Below are 16,036 nucleotides of genomic sequence, written 5' to 3'. Positions count from 1 at the left end.
TGCCACAACTGTGTCAGTCTGCCCCAGGGCTACTGTGACTGCAGACACCACCAAAGTATATGACAGGAGATCAAACAATTGTAAAGTTAGTCTGGAAAGAGCCTCACAACAAGAGCTGCAACCATGAACTGGAATAAATGTGACTAGTTTCTTTATTACACTGACTAAAAGTATTTGAATCAATCATGAATCACTGCATTTATATAACGCCTTTCAAAACACACAACAGAACTTTACTGCTTTATTCAGTCACTCCACAGTCTGTGGTGGCAAACTACTATTGTAGCCACAGCTGCCCTGGGGCAGACTGCCAATCAGCACCATCAGCCCCTCCCACCACCACCATCACTCATCACTCTGTCTCACTAGACAATGTGGGTGAAGTGTCTTGCCTAAGGACACAACAGCCTTTTGTCAGTGGCGCCCCCCTGTGGCACCTGATTTTCCCAGTGGTCTGTCCAAGTATTACCAAGACCCGGCTCTGCTGAACTCCTGAGATCTGACGAGATCAGGCTTTGACAAACCACTATGGCCACAAATCTCATAATCATGAACTAGACTATGAAGCTAAAGTAAGACTTTAGAGAGTTGGAAATACACACTGGTAATCAATGTCATAGGTTATTACTACTTTATATACATTATTACTACTTTATAAACATATCTGAGACAGTTTGTGGTTAAACATATGCTTTGAATTGTAGCCTCATTGTCTGTGGTTTGATAAATATGGAACAAAAACAAAGCTTGAAATCAGTTGTGAAGTTGTGTGACATCATCAGTCCCATAAAACTCTAACACAGACGTAACCAGACCGGAGAGATTTTAACATGAATACAATGGCATTATTTATAACACACTTTCTTTGTAAATGTTCTCAGTCATCAATCCTTCAGTCATCATATTTTAACCTTTGTTTGGTTCAAAATGGATCTTTATAATGTAATTGTACAATATAAATAATAATTAAACTATTCAAATGATCAAAAAGAAATGACAATTTGAGTTCAAAAACACTCATTAGTTACAGTTCTACCAACGACTTCTGCATTCAGATGTGTCCGTGTGTGTGAGTGCACGTCGTCACTGTCCCTCTATGACTGTTACTCAAACTGATCCTTCTCTGAACAGATTTACTCCTTATTCCTGCTCCACACGTGTTTTCCAAATGCTCTCACATACATAGCTCAGACAGTGCAGAGGGGCTGGATTCAGACATTTGACAGTGATTTATTCTGATCTGAAATTGTTACCATCGACGCTCCACCCCCTCCCTCTTCCTCTTCTGGATGAGATGTTTATAGGAGCAGAAGTGCATTGGGTTAATTAAGTTTACGATTGTCATTTTAGAGAAACTGAGACTACACCAGAAGGGTTTGATCCGAGTGATGCAAATGTTGTGTATTTAACAAATATGTGTACATACAGAGCAGTGACATGCCCTAGAGAATTTCAGAAAGAATGAATGAAAAATAAAATAAACAATAAACATCACAAGTCCAACTGCATAACTGTTTAGCCCCAAAAGACACTAATATCAAAGCATGTTTTGTTTGCAGAAGAAACTTTCACTGGCCCTGGTTTTCATAAAACTGACAATTTGACATAATTTGAACCAGAGTCTGTACACAGAAGTAGATTAAGAGAGTGTGATATCACTCATAGCACTCGGCTTCAGTCAAATGAAGCTCACTGAACGTTGCAGTAATGGGCTGAATTTACAGTTCCATATTTGAAATTTCGACCGCAAGCTTCTTAGCAATAAAATATAGCATCAAAACTGTTGCTAGCTGAGGCAATCTCAGGGAACGAAGGCGCCAGATCGGTTTGTTATTAATGTTTATATTTTGATTTATGAAAAAAAGTGAAATAAAAACTTCAAGATTTCTTTCTTTATTTGTAAAGGGACAGAATGTTAATGATCATTTAAAATGTAAATATGTAAACAACCACACAAAAGTACATAACACCAGCACACTCACTATACACACAACACACTCACTATACACACAACACACTCACTATACACACACAACACACTCACTATACACACAACACACTCACTGTCACACACACACTCACTGTACACACACACTCACTGTACACACACACACAACACACTCACTATACACACAACACACTGCACACACAACACACTCACTGTACACACAACACACTGTACACACAACACACTCACTGTACACACAACACACTCACTGTACACACAACACACTCACTGTACACACAAACACACTCACTGTACACACAACACACACTCACTGTACACACAACACACTCACTATACACACAACACACTCACTGTACACACACAACACACTCACTACACTACAACACACAAACACACTCACTATACATACAACACACTCACTGTACACACACACACTCACTATACATACAACACACTCACTGTACATACAACACACTCACTGTACACACACACACACACACTGTACACACACTACACACACAACACACTCACTATACACACACACACTCACTATACACAACACACACTCACTGTACACACAACACACTCACTGTACACACAACACACTCACACACACTATACACACAACACACTCACTGTACACACACACACACTCACTATACACACACAACACACTCACTATACACACAACACACTCACTGTACACACAACACACTCACTGTACACACAACACACTCACTGTACACACAACACACTCACTATACACACAACACACTCACTGTACACACAACACACTCACTGTACACACACAACACACTCACTGTACACACAACACACTCACTGTACACACAACACACACTCACTGTACACACAACACACTCACTGTACACACAAACACACTCACTGTACACACAACACACTCACTATACACACACACACACTCACTGTATACACACAACTCACTATACACACAACACACTCACTGTACACAACACACTCACTGTACACACACTCACTATACACACACTATACATACAACACACTCACTGTACACACAACACACACACTCACTATACACACAACACACTCACTACACACAACACACTCACTGTACACACACACACTCACTGTACACACAACACACACACTATACACACAACACACTCACTGTACACACAAAACACACTCACACACACACTGTACACACAACACACAACACACTCACTATACACAAACACACTCACTATACACACAACACACACTCACTGTACACACACACACACACACACAACACACTCACTGTACACACAACACACTCACTATACACACAACACAACACACTCACTGTACACACAACACACTCACTGTACACACAACACACTCACTGTACACACAACACACTCACTGTACACACACACACACTCACTATACACACAACACACTCACTGTACACACAACACACTCACTGTACACACACACACTGTACACACACACACTCACTACACACAACACACTCACTATACACACAACACACTCACTGTACACACAACACACTCACTATACACACAACACACTCACTGTACACACAACACACTCACTGTACACACAACACACTCACTGTACACACAACACACTCACTGTACACACAACACACTCACTGTACACACAACACACTCACTATACACACACTATACATACAACACACTCACTGTACACACACAGCAGAAGAGTTTATCCAAAAACACTTTTCTTAAACAGCACAGAGCGGTCGTCTCTAGAGCTGCTCTTGATGTGTGATTTGAATTGGTTTCTGTTTCAGTTTAGTTCCAAACACACATACATCTGCGTCTGGATCCATGTCGTGTAGAGTTGGTTGATATGAACATTTGAAGAGCAAGTTCTCTGCAGTAGTTACAGAGAGAGGGAAGACGTTTTTTCAATAGAAAGTGAATTGGAACCAGTGGATGGAACTGGAAGTGTCCCCATGCTCATTTCCCTGTTTGGAATGTTGTGGTTAGCATGTTATATATACAGTGTATGATCTGAACACTGAAATAACTGCCATAACTCATGAACAAAAAAACAACAACATACAGACAGTAAAATGTACTTGACATACGACACTCTCCCTCGTGTCCACAGGATGGCGTTCTTCTGGGAGCAGTGGGGGCGTACGACTGGACCGGAGCTGTTTTAAAGGAAACCAAACAGGGCAAAGTGGTGCCTCCAAAGTCCTCCTATCAGGATGAGTTTCCAGAAGAACTCAAGAACCATGGAGCCTATCTGGGTAAGAACCTCCTGTGTCTGAAAATAGCAAACATGTTCTGTTCTGTATCTGCTTCAATAAAAAGAAAGAACAGCACAAAGTCACCCACATACAGTCTCATATTATACTGAATTGATTCTTGTGACCTTTAAATGATGTTATAATGTTGTTCCCTCCTCGTAAACACACTAGGAGTTGTGTTTTGTTTCATTCACACGTTTAAGTAAATCTTTATTATTAGTCTGTCTACATCTCCAAAACTCAAAATGCTCTGTCATGAAACAATAGTTTTTTAGGTGACTGTTTATCTTTAGTTTAGAAGAGAGTGTCAATACGAGGGCTGAAATCATCCAAATGATTCTAGTGAAGGTGTATGGAGCTTCAAAAACACAGTGGAGCACTTCCTGTATTACCACATCACAGGGTGGAGTGTTTTATTTTTGAGAGAAGAACTCAGCCTAAATGTGCAGGTTTGTATGTTAAACATGTGAGAATGAAACAAAACACAACAGCAGGTGTGTTTGTGATGAGGAAACATTAGAACTTGTCGGAGTTTTAAGAAGCCCCTGTTCTAGCATGACTCTCTTTACTCGTCTGCAGGTTACTCTTTGGGCTCTCTCTCCTCCGCTCACGCCTCTCAGGTGTATGTGGCTGGAGCTCCTCGGTTTAACCACACGGGGAAAGTCCTCATCTTCACCTTGAAAAACACCGGGAACCTCAGCATCCTGCACTCACTCCCCGGAGAACAGGTACAGCGGCTACAGGCTCATCTGTCTCAATACAGATCTTACTGCTTAATCTGGAATGTTGCACAGTATGGCATTGAGCTTTAAGACATATTATAATATAGTGTTGGATTGTGTGACATGAACTGTTTTTCTCGTATCCATAGCGATTGTGCAAGAAGCTAGCTAAACTAAGGCTGTGTTCAGACTGCAGCCTGAAGTGACCCAAATCCGATTTTTTGGCCTCTATGTGACCTGTATCTGATCTTTTAATGACAGTCTGAACCACACAGATCAATTATTTCAAATGTGACCCAGGACACTTGGATATGTGCTCCTAAAACTGATACATATCTGATCTTTTGACATGTGACTTCAGTGTGAACGGCCAAAGTGCATTCATCCACCTACACGTTATCAACAAGACACAAACGTCACTATTCTGCACTGAAGTAGGAGAAAATTGTTAATGAACTCTGTGTCACTGAAGTGAAGCACATCACCACTCACCACTCTTGGATACGTCTCCACATCCACACGTTCCTTTCAACAGACGTCGCTGCCACTGCCCCACAAAACACCACGACCAAAAACCTCGTCCTTCTCCTTCTCAATCTCCTCTTTACAACAAATAAGTTGTTCATGTTCTGGCTCCGGTACGAGAGGAACTTTAAAATCTCCAGGTGCTCAATGCTGCGTCCATGTTTGGACAACTTCCGTAAACACAGAGCACGCTCACTGCGGTTGACGTCGTCGTGTCTCCAGTGCACATGTGGGACACTTTTGGGCCGTTTAAAGTTCACACTGGAGTCACATACAAGTCATATTTAATTACAAATGTGAACAACGTCGCAAAAACATCAGATTTCACAAAAAAATCGGAATTGAGCGTTAAGCCCTGCAGTCTGAACGTAGCCTAACTAAACTAACTAAGGAGCTAGTTATGGACATTGGAGATGGACAGGCTTTTTACACAATATGAGGCAGTAATAGTGACAGAAAACCTTTCAGAGTAAACACTTTGAGGGAATGAACTTAACTGAAACACCAGAGGCCTTTCCTGTTGTGTTCTCTTGGCGCCCCCTGCAGCCTGCTGTGATGCTGCAGGACACAGAGGAGGGAGGAACACTTTTGTCTCCCTGACCAGTCCTCCTGCTACACTGACCTGAGACCCTTGACTGAGACACAGGACACTGAGACGTGCAGTGGAAATGTTGCTGCTCTCTCTAATGTTGTAATCTCAGCAAAAACACACCTGGACTTGTGTTTTGTTTCATTCACATGTTTGAGTAACTCTTTATTATTAGTCTGTCTACATCTCCAAAACTCAAAATCCTCTGTTCCACCTTGTGATGTCATGTAGTGGTAGTTGTCAAGTTAACCTTTACCCTTTGTTCTGTAGAGATGGACAATTCCAGGACTGAAATGATCCAAATGATTCTAGTGAAGATGTATGAAGTTTAAAAACATGGTGGAGCACTTCCTGTATCACCACATGACATCACAAGATGGAACAGTGTTTTCACTTTGAGAGAAGAACTGTGTGTGTGTCTGTAGAGTGGGCAAGCCTCTCTACAGATCCAGACCCATAATTTGACCCGGTAACATCAGCTTGTCGTTTACAGACCCATTAACCGACGACCACATGTCTCTGTGGACATAGATGTTTAATGCCAAACAGTGGAACAAGCAGCTGGAGAACAAGTTTACTTCAGCTTAAGACCTGACTGGTTTAGAAGTGGTTTCATCTAAGTTTAGTTCTGGTTTAGTCCTGGTTCAGTCCTGGTTTAGTTCTGGTTTAGTTCTGGTTTAGTCCTCATTCAGTCCTGGTTTAGTCCTGGTTAAGTCCTGGTTAAGTCCTGGTTAAGTCCTGGTTTAGTACTGGTTTAGTCCTGGTTTAGTCCTTGTTCAGTCCTGGTGTATCCCTGGTTCAGTCCTGGTTCAGTTCTGGTTTAGTCTTGGTTCAGTCCTGGTTTAGTTTTGGTTTAGTCCTGTTCAGTCCTAATTTAGACCTGGTTTAGTCCTTGTTCAGTCCTGGTTTATTCCTGATTCAGTCCTTGTTCCGTCCTGGTTCAGTCCTGGTTTAGTCCTGGTTTAGTCCTGGTTTAGTTCTGGTTAAAGGTTTATAGAAGATTTTCCAAGGAACGAGAAATCCAGCGACTGTTTGTTGTTTTTCAAATGTTGCGCATGCGTGAAACCACCCCCCTCCCCCACAGCTCCTACGTAGAAACCCCTCCTCCCGCCTCCTCTTTACACCAGAAAGTCCTCATCGCTGTACATGACTTGTAAACAACTAACTACAGTGTTGGTTAGGCAAGGTGGAGAAGTGAGGAGCGGGGGGAGGGGGTGGGGTGTGCAGAGATTCTGTGCGCAGAAAAGAAGTGAGGAGCAGGGAGAAACGGAACAGGGAAAGGAGAGAGAAGCAGGAAGGGGTGCAGAGAGGGGGGCGCAGAGATTCCGTGTGAATGAACTTGCTACTACTACAACACGCAGCAGCAGGTGGACTCTTTCTTTGCATTGAAAATTACGTTTTCAGACATAGGATATCACATTCATGTCCTGAAAAACGTTTTTCTAGCTCTTGGAAATAAAAAAAAAAGTACGTTTTCATAATAAGCAGAAGTTACCAGTCCAGGAGTAATTTGGCGACCGTCAGTCTTTAGACTCTGCGTCTGCTTCAGTCGCGCCATCGTTGGAATGAATCTCCAAGAATCACCTTAGTTTGGCTTCGCTGTTTTCCCCTTGTCTTCTTCTTTCAGCAATCTCAAAAACGGACTTTCTTTTGCGGCGAACTGCTCCTGGATTCTTGTCTGTCATTGCAACAAACTTTATGCAAACTGCGAGGAAGATATAGGTCAAAAAAGCCGCTAAGAACTGTTGCGTTGGTGGAGTAAACAGCGTCTGTGCGGCTTGCGTCTGTGGACTGCGTGACAGTCGTACATAAACCACGTAACGGCAGCGCGCAGGCAAGTCAGTTACACTAGAAACGTAGGGAGTTTGATTGACAGCCTGTCAGCTAACAGATAACGAGGCAGTGTCGTTATCTATTGGCAAATGTTTAGCCCCACCACGTCCAGAGTTGATGAATTTTTATTCTCTTTTTTTTGGTCATCATAATTACAAGGCTACTGCATCTCTATAATGCTATCATTGACAATTTGAAACAAAAAAAAATCCTCCATACAACCTGTAAGTCCTGGTTCAGTCCTGGTTCAGTCCTGGTTCAGTCCTGGTTCAGTCCTGGTTTAGTCCTGGTTCAGTCCTGGTTTAGTCCTGGTTTAGTCCTGGTTTAGTCCTGGTTTAGTCCTGGTTTCTGGTTTAGTCCTGGTTTAGTCCCTGGTTTAGTCCTGGTTCAGTCCTGGTTCAGTCCTGGTTCAGTCCTGGTTTAGTCCTGGTTTAGTCCTGGTTTAGTCCTGGTTCAGTCCTGGTTTAGTCCTGGTTTAGTCCTGGTTTAGTCCTGGTTTAGTCCTGGTTCAGTCCTGGTTCAGTCCTGGTTTAGTCCTGGTTCAGTCCTGGTTCAGTCCTGGTTTAGTCCTGGTTTTAGACCTGGTTCAGTCCTGGTTCAGTCCTGGTTTAGTCCTGGTTTAGACCTGGTTTAGACCTGGTTTTAGTCCTGGTTCAGTCCTGGTTCAGTCCTGGTTTAGTCCTGGTTTAGTCCTGGTTTAGTCCTGGTTTAGTTGGTTCAGTCCTGGTTCAGTCCTGGTTTAGTCCTGGTTTAGTCCTGGTTCAGTCCTGGTTCTGTCCTGGTTTAGTCCTGGTTTAGTCCTGGTTTAGTCCTGGTTCAGTCCTGGTGTACGTGCACGTTGCTGAAGTGGAAAGTATGTGCACGTGTGGGACACATGGAGTCGGGGATGATCTGTCTCTGGCTCCGAGGATCAGACTCATTCAAAGCAGATGGAGACAAAATGTTTGAATCGATTTGTGATTTATTTGTGAAATACAGACACACTAAAGCATCAACAGAGAACTTTTAAGTCTAATATTTTTGAAGAAGCACAATGGTTTTTGAAAACAGAACTGATGAGTCCATTACCTAAGCGCGAGTCCCTCTGTGGAGATTCTGTTGCAGTTAATAGCTCTGATATTTGCCTGGTGAAAAAGTCGTACTCAAACAAACACAGCGACTGAGACGAGAATTACATCTGTGGAAATATTGACTTGGGCTTCAGTGACAGTGTGCACAGGCCAGGAACAATCACACACAGTTAATTGTAGCAATAGCAAAGTAAATATAGTAGTAGTAGTAGTAGTAGCTATGATCGCTGTAGACGCTGTGGCCCAAAGATTTATGGTTTGATTCCTGCTTTGCATTCTTTTGTGCTCTTGGGCCAGATATTTCATGTACCATGCGTGTGTGGATGTGCGATTGGCACCTGTATTTGTCATCTAGCCCAAGTACAGCGAGTGCAACTGATGTAAAGAGACACATGTCCAGCACAGTGGGCAATAAAGTTGAAGTGAAATAGTGTGTGTTTTCTAAAGACAGGCATTAAAGTGCGTATGATATGTTTCTGTGACTCTCAAATTTTGACTGTATTTGTTGGGATAACGCCTGTTGTAAATATGAGTTTTTTATCTCTTTCTGGATCACTGGGTCTCAGGGAGCACATTTCGTTCTGTCATGCTTGAATGACAAATAAAGAACTTTGAACTTGAGTTTTACACAGATTTGTGAAGAAAAGTTGAAATTTTTTTTGAAAATTACAGAAAGTACAGAGTTCTATGTTAGAGAGCTCTATACTGACAACATCATGCTAGAGAGAATTCTGTCCAAAAATTTAGACTTTTGTTGTTGTTTTTTCCCCCCAAATACTTAAACAATGATTTAAACAAGGTAAGTCTTGTTTTCTGATATTTTTATTTGTCAAATAATAATTTCTGTGCACATTAGAGGAGTTTTGTCCCAGTGTTGCTAGGTAACAGTTGGAATTGTCTAGCATGATGTCATGATTTCCAACAAGGAAGTCAAATGTGGAACCTAAAAAATGGCCAGACTGTTTTTTTGTTTTTTTTTAAAAATAATTCCTTTTATTAAATGTAATGAACTTAACTGTGTTTTAGTAAAATGAGCAGTTCAAACTGTCATAGGCACTTTAAGTAAAAATATCCACACGCTGTTCTGGGAACATTATCACAAAAGCAGCGCAGTTATAACAGAAAGACACAGGAGGATTTTTGTGCTTCATGTTTTGTTCAGTATTATTATTATTTATGCCCGAGCACCAGAAGCTGATGAAGGGCCTATTAGTATTGCAAAGTGATGCTACAAGAGGTCGGGAAGGGAAATGGCGTGACATGACTCACCCGTAGTGACCAGGGACCCTCGCCATGATGTAGCAATGTGCCAGATGTTTCCGAAAATGTATAGTTTGTTGGCCAAAAAAAAAGCAGAACATTGTTCTTGTATGAATATTCTTCTTATTATTATTTTTCTCCTAACCAACTCACCCATTTATCACCCAGTGAACAATGACAAAAAGTCCTGAAATTTTGCTGTTTTGCTGTTAAAACTCCCGCTTCTCAAAGTTTTGGCTATTTCAGTTTTTTTTATTGTTATTATTTGTTCATTATTATTATTATTATTATTATTATTATTTGTTCAGTATGATTGCCCCTCAGTGAAAGCGTGTGGTCTTGTGGTGTTTTGTTCAGATCGGGTCATACTTTGGGAGTGTCCTGTTGTCTGTGGACATAGACAGTGATGGACAGACAGACGTGCTGCTCGTGTCTGCACCCATGTTTTACAGCGAGGGCTGGGAGCAGGGCAAGGTCTACGTCTACAGCGTTAACAATAAGGTAAGACGATCTCAGGTCTGATTTGAGCTGTAATTCACCCTTAAATCTGACTAATCTCCCTCTGCGCTGATGCCTGTGGTGCAGTTGTCGTTCAGCCTGCAGGGGGCGCTGGGGCCCTCGGGTCTTTCCCATAACTCCCGGTTTGGCACCGCTCTGTCTGATCTGCCCGACATGAACGGAGACGGCTTTAAGGAGCTGGTGGTGGGCGCGCCGCTAGAGGACGAACACCAGGGGGCAGTGTATGTGTTCCATGGACAGGACAAGTCCATCCAGCCTCAGGTCAAACAGGTACTTTTAAAACACTCACATTAAGTTGATGTTATGAAAAAGAGTTGTTACGTTACAGGTAAAAATCCACAAGTCTCCTGTGCTGTTTTTACGTCCATACATGATCATGAGACTTGTTTTTCTGCCTTCAAATTGTGTTTATTACATCTGCATAATGTTCAATACAATAAAATGTATAATATAAAATGGATGTGCTGTGAGGATTGTGCATGTTCTGCCTGTGTCAATATTTAGTCAAATAATAGTTTTAATCTATTTTAGTCAATGTAATTTCATGCTAATTTCACTAACTAAATCTATATTAGTTTTAGTTTAGTCATTTATTTAAGTTATAGGATATTGTAAAGGTCATTGCTTCATATTGGACAGACATATTGGTACTTATTGCCTTTTAGTCGACAAACATGTCATTTGAATCATGGATATGGTATGATTACTTTCTGTTTTATATTTTTGTTTCGCTATCCAAATTACTGACAAAATAACTATGATGAAAACATATACGATATTACCAGTGTGCTTATAACCAGCGCCCCCTCCTGTCTCTGTAGAGGATTGCAGCTTCTGGTTTCCGCTCCAGCCTTCAGTATTTTGGTCAGAGTCTTCATGGAGTCCTGGACCTGAACTCAGACGGGCTGGTGGACCTGTCTGTGGGCGCTCTGGGGGCCGCGGTCATCATCTGGTCAGTTTAGACACAGTCACACAACTGTTCAACCAGGGGTGTCAAACTCATTTTGGTCCGGGGGCCGTATCCAACCGACTTTGATCCCAAAGGGGCCGGATCAGAAAACTCATGTCATATAAACCCCAAAAATAAAAATAAGTTCAAATATTTGTGCAGAGAAACACAAATCTATTACAGAAATCTTTTTTTAATTGATGAACTCTTTCTTTTACAAAATATTATGATATTATGAACAACCTGAAACTTTAAGAAAAATTCAATTTCAACACAATGTTTTAACTTGAACTTGTATGTAAATAGGAATAAGTTAATTTTTTTTGGAAAATCCTGCACTCGGCTCCACTTTTCTCATGTTGGACATTTTTCTGATGAGGGTGTCACGGTCAACAGTCAAAACGATCGTCCTTTAAGAGCGTTTGGAAAGAGACAAGTCTTCATTTGTGCTGCTCTGGTGGGAGGGGCCACGTACAGAGACGCTGGAGACGCTGATGTGATAAACACCACAGAAAATTAACAAGATTTTAATAGAAAATATAATTTAAATATTTTAGTAGAAAATCAGCTGAGGGCCAGTTTAAAGGTCTTGGAGGGCCGGATCCGGACATCCAAGACCTGTTTGACATCCCTGTATTAAATCTTTTTGTCTTTAACATAACTTTTCCAAAACATGCTTAAAGCTGCACTATGTAACTTTTCTGGTGAAGGGTCCACCACCTACTTGTCTCCATGAAGATGTTGCTTTGCCTTGAAATATTTCACAGTCTGGAACTGACTTGGTTATCACAATGGAAACAAGTTCATGTGTTTTTCACTGTATTTTACATTGAGCACCTGTAAGCTTATACAGTATGTTGTCATGGAAACAAGGAAATGACACCATCAAGACAAGTTACAAGTCAAATCTGTGGAGAGGTGACTACATGTTTTAGGTATTATTAGGTATTATTCAAGGTAATTATTTACCAGTAAAAAGATCTGTTTTGCATACTGTCAAGTTTAAAGGTGCTGTATTACGAGGCGTTGACTCTTGTGAGTTTTAAGCTGTGTAACCTCCTCAAAAACACACCTGGAATTTTGTTTCATTCACAAATTATTTTGCGTTTGAGTAATCTTGCATCCTGTCTACATCTTGATATAATGTAGTGATTCTAGTGAAGGTGTATGGAGTTTAAAAACACAGAGGACGCTTCCGTTATTACCACATGACATCACAAAGTGGGGCATTGTGTTTTCTGTTTGAGAGAAGAACTCAGCCTAAAAATGTAGGGTTTGTGTGTTAAAAATGTGTGAATGAAACAAACACAACTCCAGGTCTGTTTGTGATGAGGAAACAACATTGTAACATACTGCAGATCAGACAATAGTGTAGTATGACCCTTTTAATGTCATACTGAGGAACATTTCAGACAGAATCATTAATACAAACAGATGTTGGACCCCTACTAGAAAAGTTACACAGTGCGCCTTTAAATAAATACTGAAGTCTTCATGTTTGGTGTTTGCAGGTCTCGAGGCGTGGTGCGTATCAAGGCGCGTTTGACCTTTGAACCCGAGAAGGTGAACCTGTTTAACAAAGACTGTGTGCGCGGGGGTCGGGAGGTCACCTGTATGTCTGCCATTGTGTGTCTGAGTCTGGAGGCCCGCACCAGCAGCCCCGCCCGCACTGATGTGGGTGAGTCCAAACCACAATCAAACTACTGCACTCCACCACCTACTTCCACCTTGTGATGTCATGCGGTAATACAAGGAGTGCTCCATGGTGTTTTTAAACTCCATACACCTTCACTTCACCTGGAATTGCCAATCTCTACTCAACTAAAGGTAAAAAGTTTCTGTTAACTTGAAAACTACTTCATAACATCACAAGGTGGAACTAAGCATTTTCAGCTTTGGAGATTTGGAGACAAACTAATAATAAAATATTACTCAAACATGTGTGCATGGAACAAACTCTACGTCTAACTTCTTGGGTTCTTTTTAAAGACAATACAGTAAAGTGTATTTACCTTGTTGACATGTTTCGGCTGCTGCTGCATCTTCAGAACTGTCACGGTGTTGATGGTGACGTGTCGTATATCAGCTGTTGTTACTTCCTGTAGGCGTGGTCAGCTCTTGTCAGTGTTGGGGAGTAACAGATTACATGTACAGGAATTACGTAATCAGAGTATAAATTATGAGTAACTGTATTCAGTTACAGTTACTGTTTCATTGAGTGGTAATTAGATTACAGTTACTTTGCTGAAATAAATGGATTACACGGCGGTATTTTCCTGTTTTCCTGTTTTCACATTTTGGGCTATATCCCCCTTTTTTTTCTTTTTTCCACTCATTGCCAGAAACTAAACCAGGTCTAAACTAGATCTAAACTAGACCCAAACCAGGTCTAAACCAGGACTAAACCAGGTCTAAACCAGGACTAAACCAGGTCTAAACCAAGGCTAAACCAGGACTAAACCAGGACTAAACCAGGGCTAAACCAGGGCTAAACCAGGACTAAACCAGGACTAAAACAGAATTTAACAGGGTTTAACAGGACTAAAACAGGATTAAAGCAGGACTAAACCAGTACGAAACCAGGACAATACCAGGTCTAAACCAGGTCTAAAACCAGGTCTAAACAAGGACTAAACCAGGACTAAACCATGCTGCGTGGATGTGTCTCTTCTTCTTTCAATAATATTTTGAATTTGGTTCAGTAAAGTCTGGGCTTTTTCATTGTCTTTTATCAGACAAAACATCTTATGTTACAATATCTTAGTCTTTGCTTCTCTACAGAAAATCAAGTAATCCAAAGTATTCAGATTACATTACTCACATTAAGTAATTTAATGGATTACGTTACAAACTACATTTTGGTGTATGTAATCTGTAATCTGTAGGGGAATACATTTTAAAAGTCACCTTCCCAACACTTTCTGTTGTTACTTCCTTTGTATGTGGAGCCATCAAAGCAGGATCCCGTTTGTTAAGTGAGAGGAGCAGAAGACAAACTGAGACTGAGCTGCACTTTCTTGTACTTGTGGTTTTACAGCAACATCACGTCTTGGTCTCTTTGCAGTGGAAGGTGTTTCTTGGTGCCTTTCACTTTGGCGTTGACTTTTTAAATTGGTAACCGAGGTGGAGCGAGGGATCGGGATTTTGCTTTGTCGGTGCTTCACATACAAAATGTTCTCAGACTCGGGATGATTTCTTAGGCAGTAAGAGGTTTCCTTTTTTTGGTCCTTCCTGTGGATCAATCCTGCCCATCACCTTCACCTTTCACTACTTTTAAATTCTGTGGGGAAGGGAAACAGTTTGAACAGAGGTTTGCAGTCACACACATCTGATTCTCTTTTGCATTTATGGAGTTTGCAAACAAATTTCTCAACCCAGAAACAAAAGTGATATGGTTCAAAAGACTAGAAAACACTGGCTTTGTCAATAGACGCATCCCACTGGGAAAACAAACATGGAGGTTTGATGCTCACTTTTTTGGAAAATCCTTCCCAGTATGCATTGCACGATGACTGGAAGTCCGAAATTCTTGATGCATCTATTGTGGCAGTTTCAATGGGAACATCAGACACAGTCCAGTCCATGTGCTTATACTTCTTTTTATATTCTTGAGTATCAGTGGGTTTTGTTTTAAGCATAACTAAACCTTACACCAGTGGTATCTACTGTATGTTGCCCAATGTTCTGTAGCAAAAGAACTGGACACATGTTTTTAGAAGGAATATGTTTTGCCACCCATCTACAGTGTTGGGGAGGTTACATACACCAAAATGTAGTTTGTAACGTAATCCATTAAATTACTTAAAGTGAGTAATGTAATCTGAATACTTTGGATTACTTGATTTGCTGTAGAGAAGCAAAGACTCGGAAATCTTCACATAAGATGTTTTGTCTGCTAAAAGAAAATAAAAAGCCCAGGCTTTCCTTAACCAAATTAAAAATATTATTGATAGAAGAGGAGGAGACACAATCCGCACGGCATGGTTTAGTCCTGTTAAATCCTGTTTGAGACATAGTTTAGACCTGGTTTTAGTCCTGGTTTTAGTCCTGGTTTAGTCCTGGTTTAGACCTGGTTTAGACCTGGTTTAGACTTGGTTTTAGTCTTGGTTTAGTCCTAGTTTAGACCTGGTTTTAGTCCTGGTTTAGTCCTGGTTTAGACCTGGTTTAGACCTGGTTTAGACTTGAAAACAGGAAAATACCTCTGTGTAATCCATTTATTTAAACAAAGTAACTGTAATCCAATTACCACTCACTTAAACAGTAACTGTAACTGAATACAGTTACTCATAATTTGTACTCTGATTACATAACTC

The 16,036-nt window shown here is 41.0% G+C and overlaps 1 protein-coding gene across 1 annotated transcript in view; it reads left to right on the top strand.

Annotated features, from left to right (window-relative positions):
• Window positions 1-16,036, top strand: part of itga11b (integrin, alpha 11b) — an 84,888-nt gene that overhangs the window by 53,697 nt on the left and 15,155 nt on the right. The window contains 6 exon segments of the mRNA XM_055155961.1: window positions 4,112-4,256; window positions 4,836-4,984; window positions 10,613-10,756; window positions 10,841-11,044; window positions 11,596-11,726; window positions 13,235-13,401. Coding sequence (XP_055011936.1) covers window positions 4,112-4,256; window positions 4,836-4,984; window positions 10,613-10,756; window positions 10,841-11,044; window positions 11,596-11,726; window positions 13,235-13,401 — 940 coding nt within the window.

This window comes from Boleophthalmus pectinirostris, unplaced genomic scaffold (assembly GCF_026225935.1).
Source record: "Boleophthalmus pectinirostris isolate CB_2022bp ecotype Guang Dong unplaced genomic scaffold, ASM2622593v1 HiC_scaffold_2, whole genome shotgun sequence".
NCBI classification, from domain to species: domain Eukaryota; kingdom Metazoa; phylum Chordata; class Actinopteri; order Gobiiformes; family Gobiidae; genus Boleophthalmus; species Boleophthalmus pectinirostris.
The sequence above is the reverse complement of the archived record's forward strand: the minus strand, read 5'-3'. Positions and strand labels throughout refer to the sequence as shown.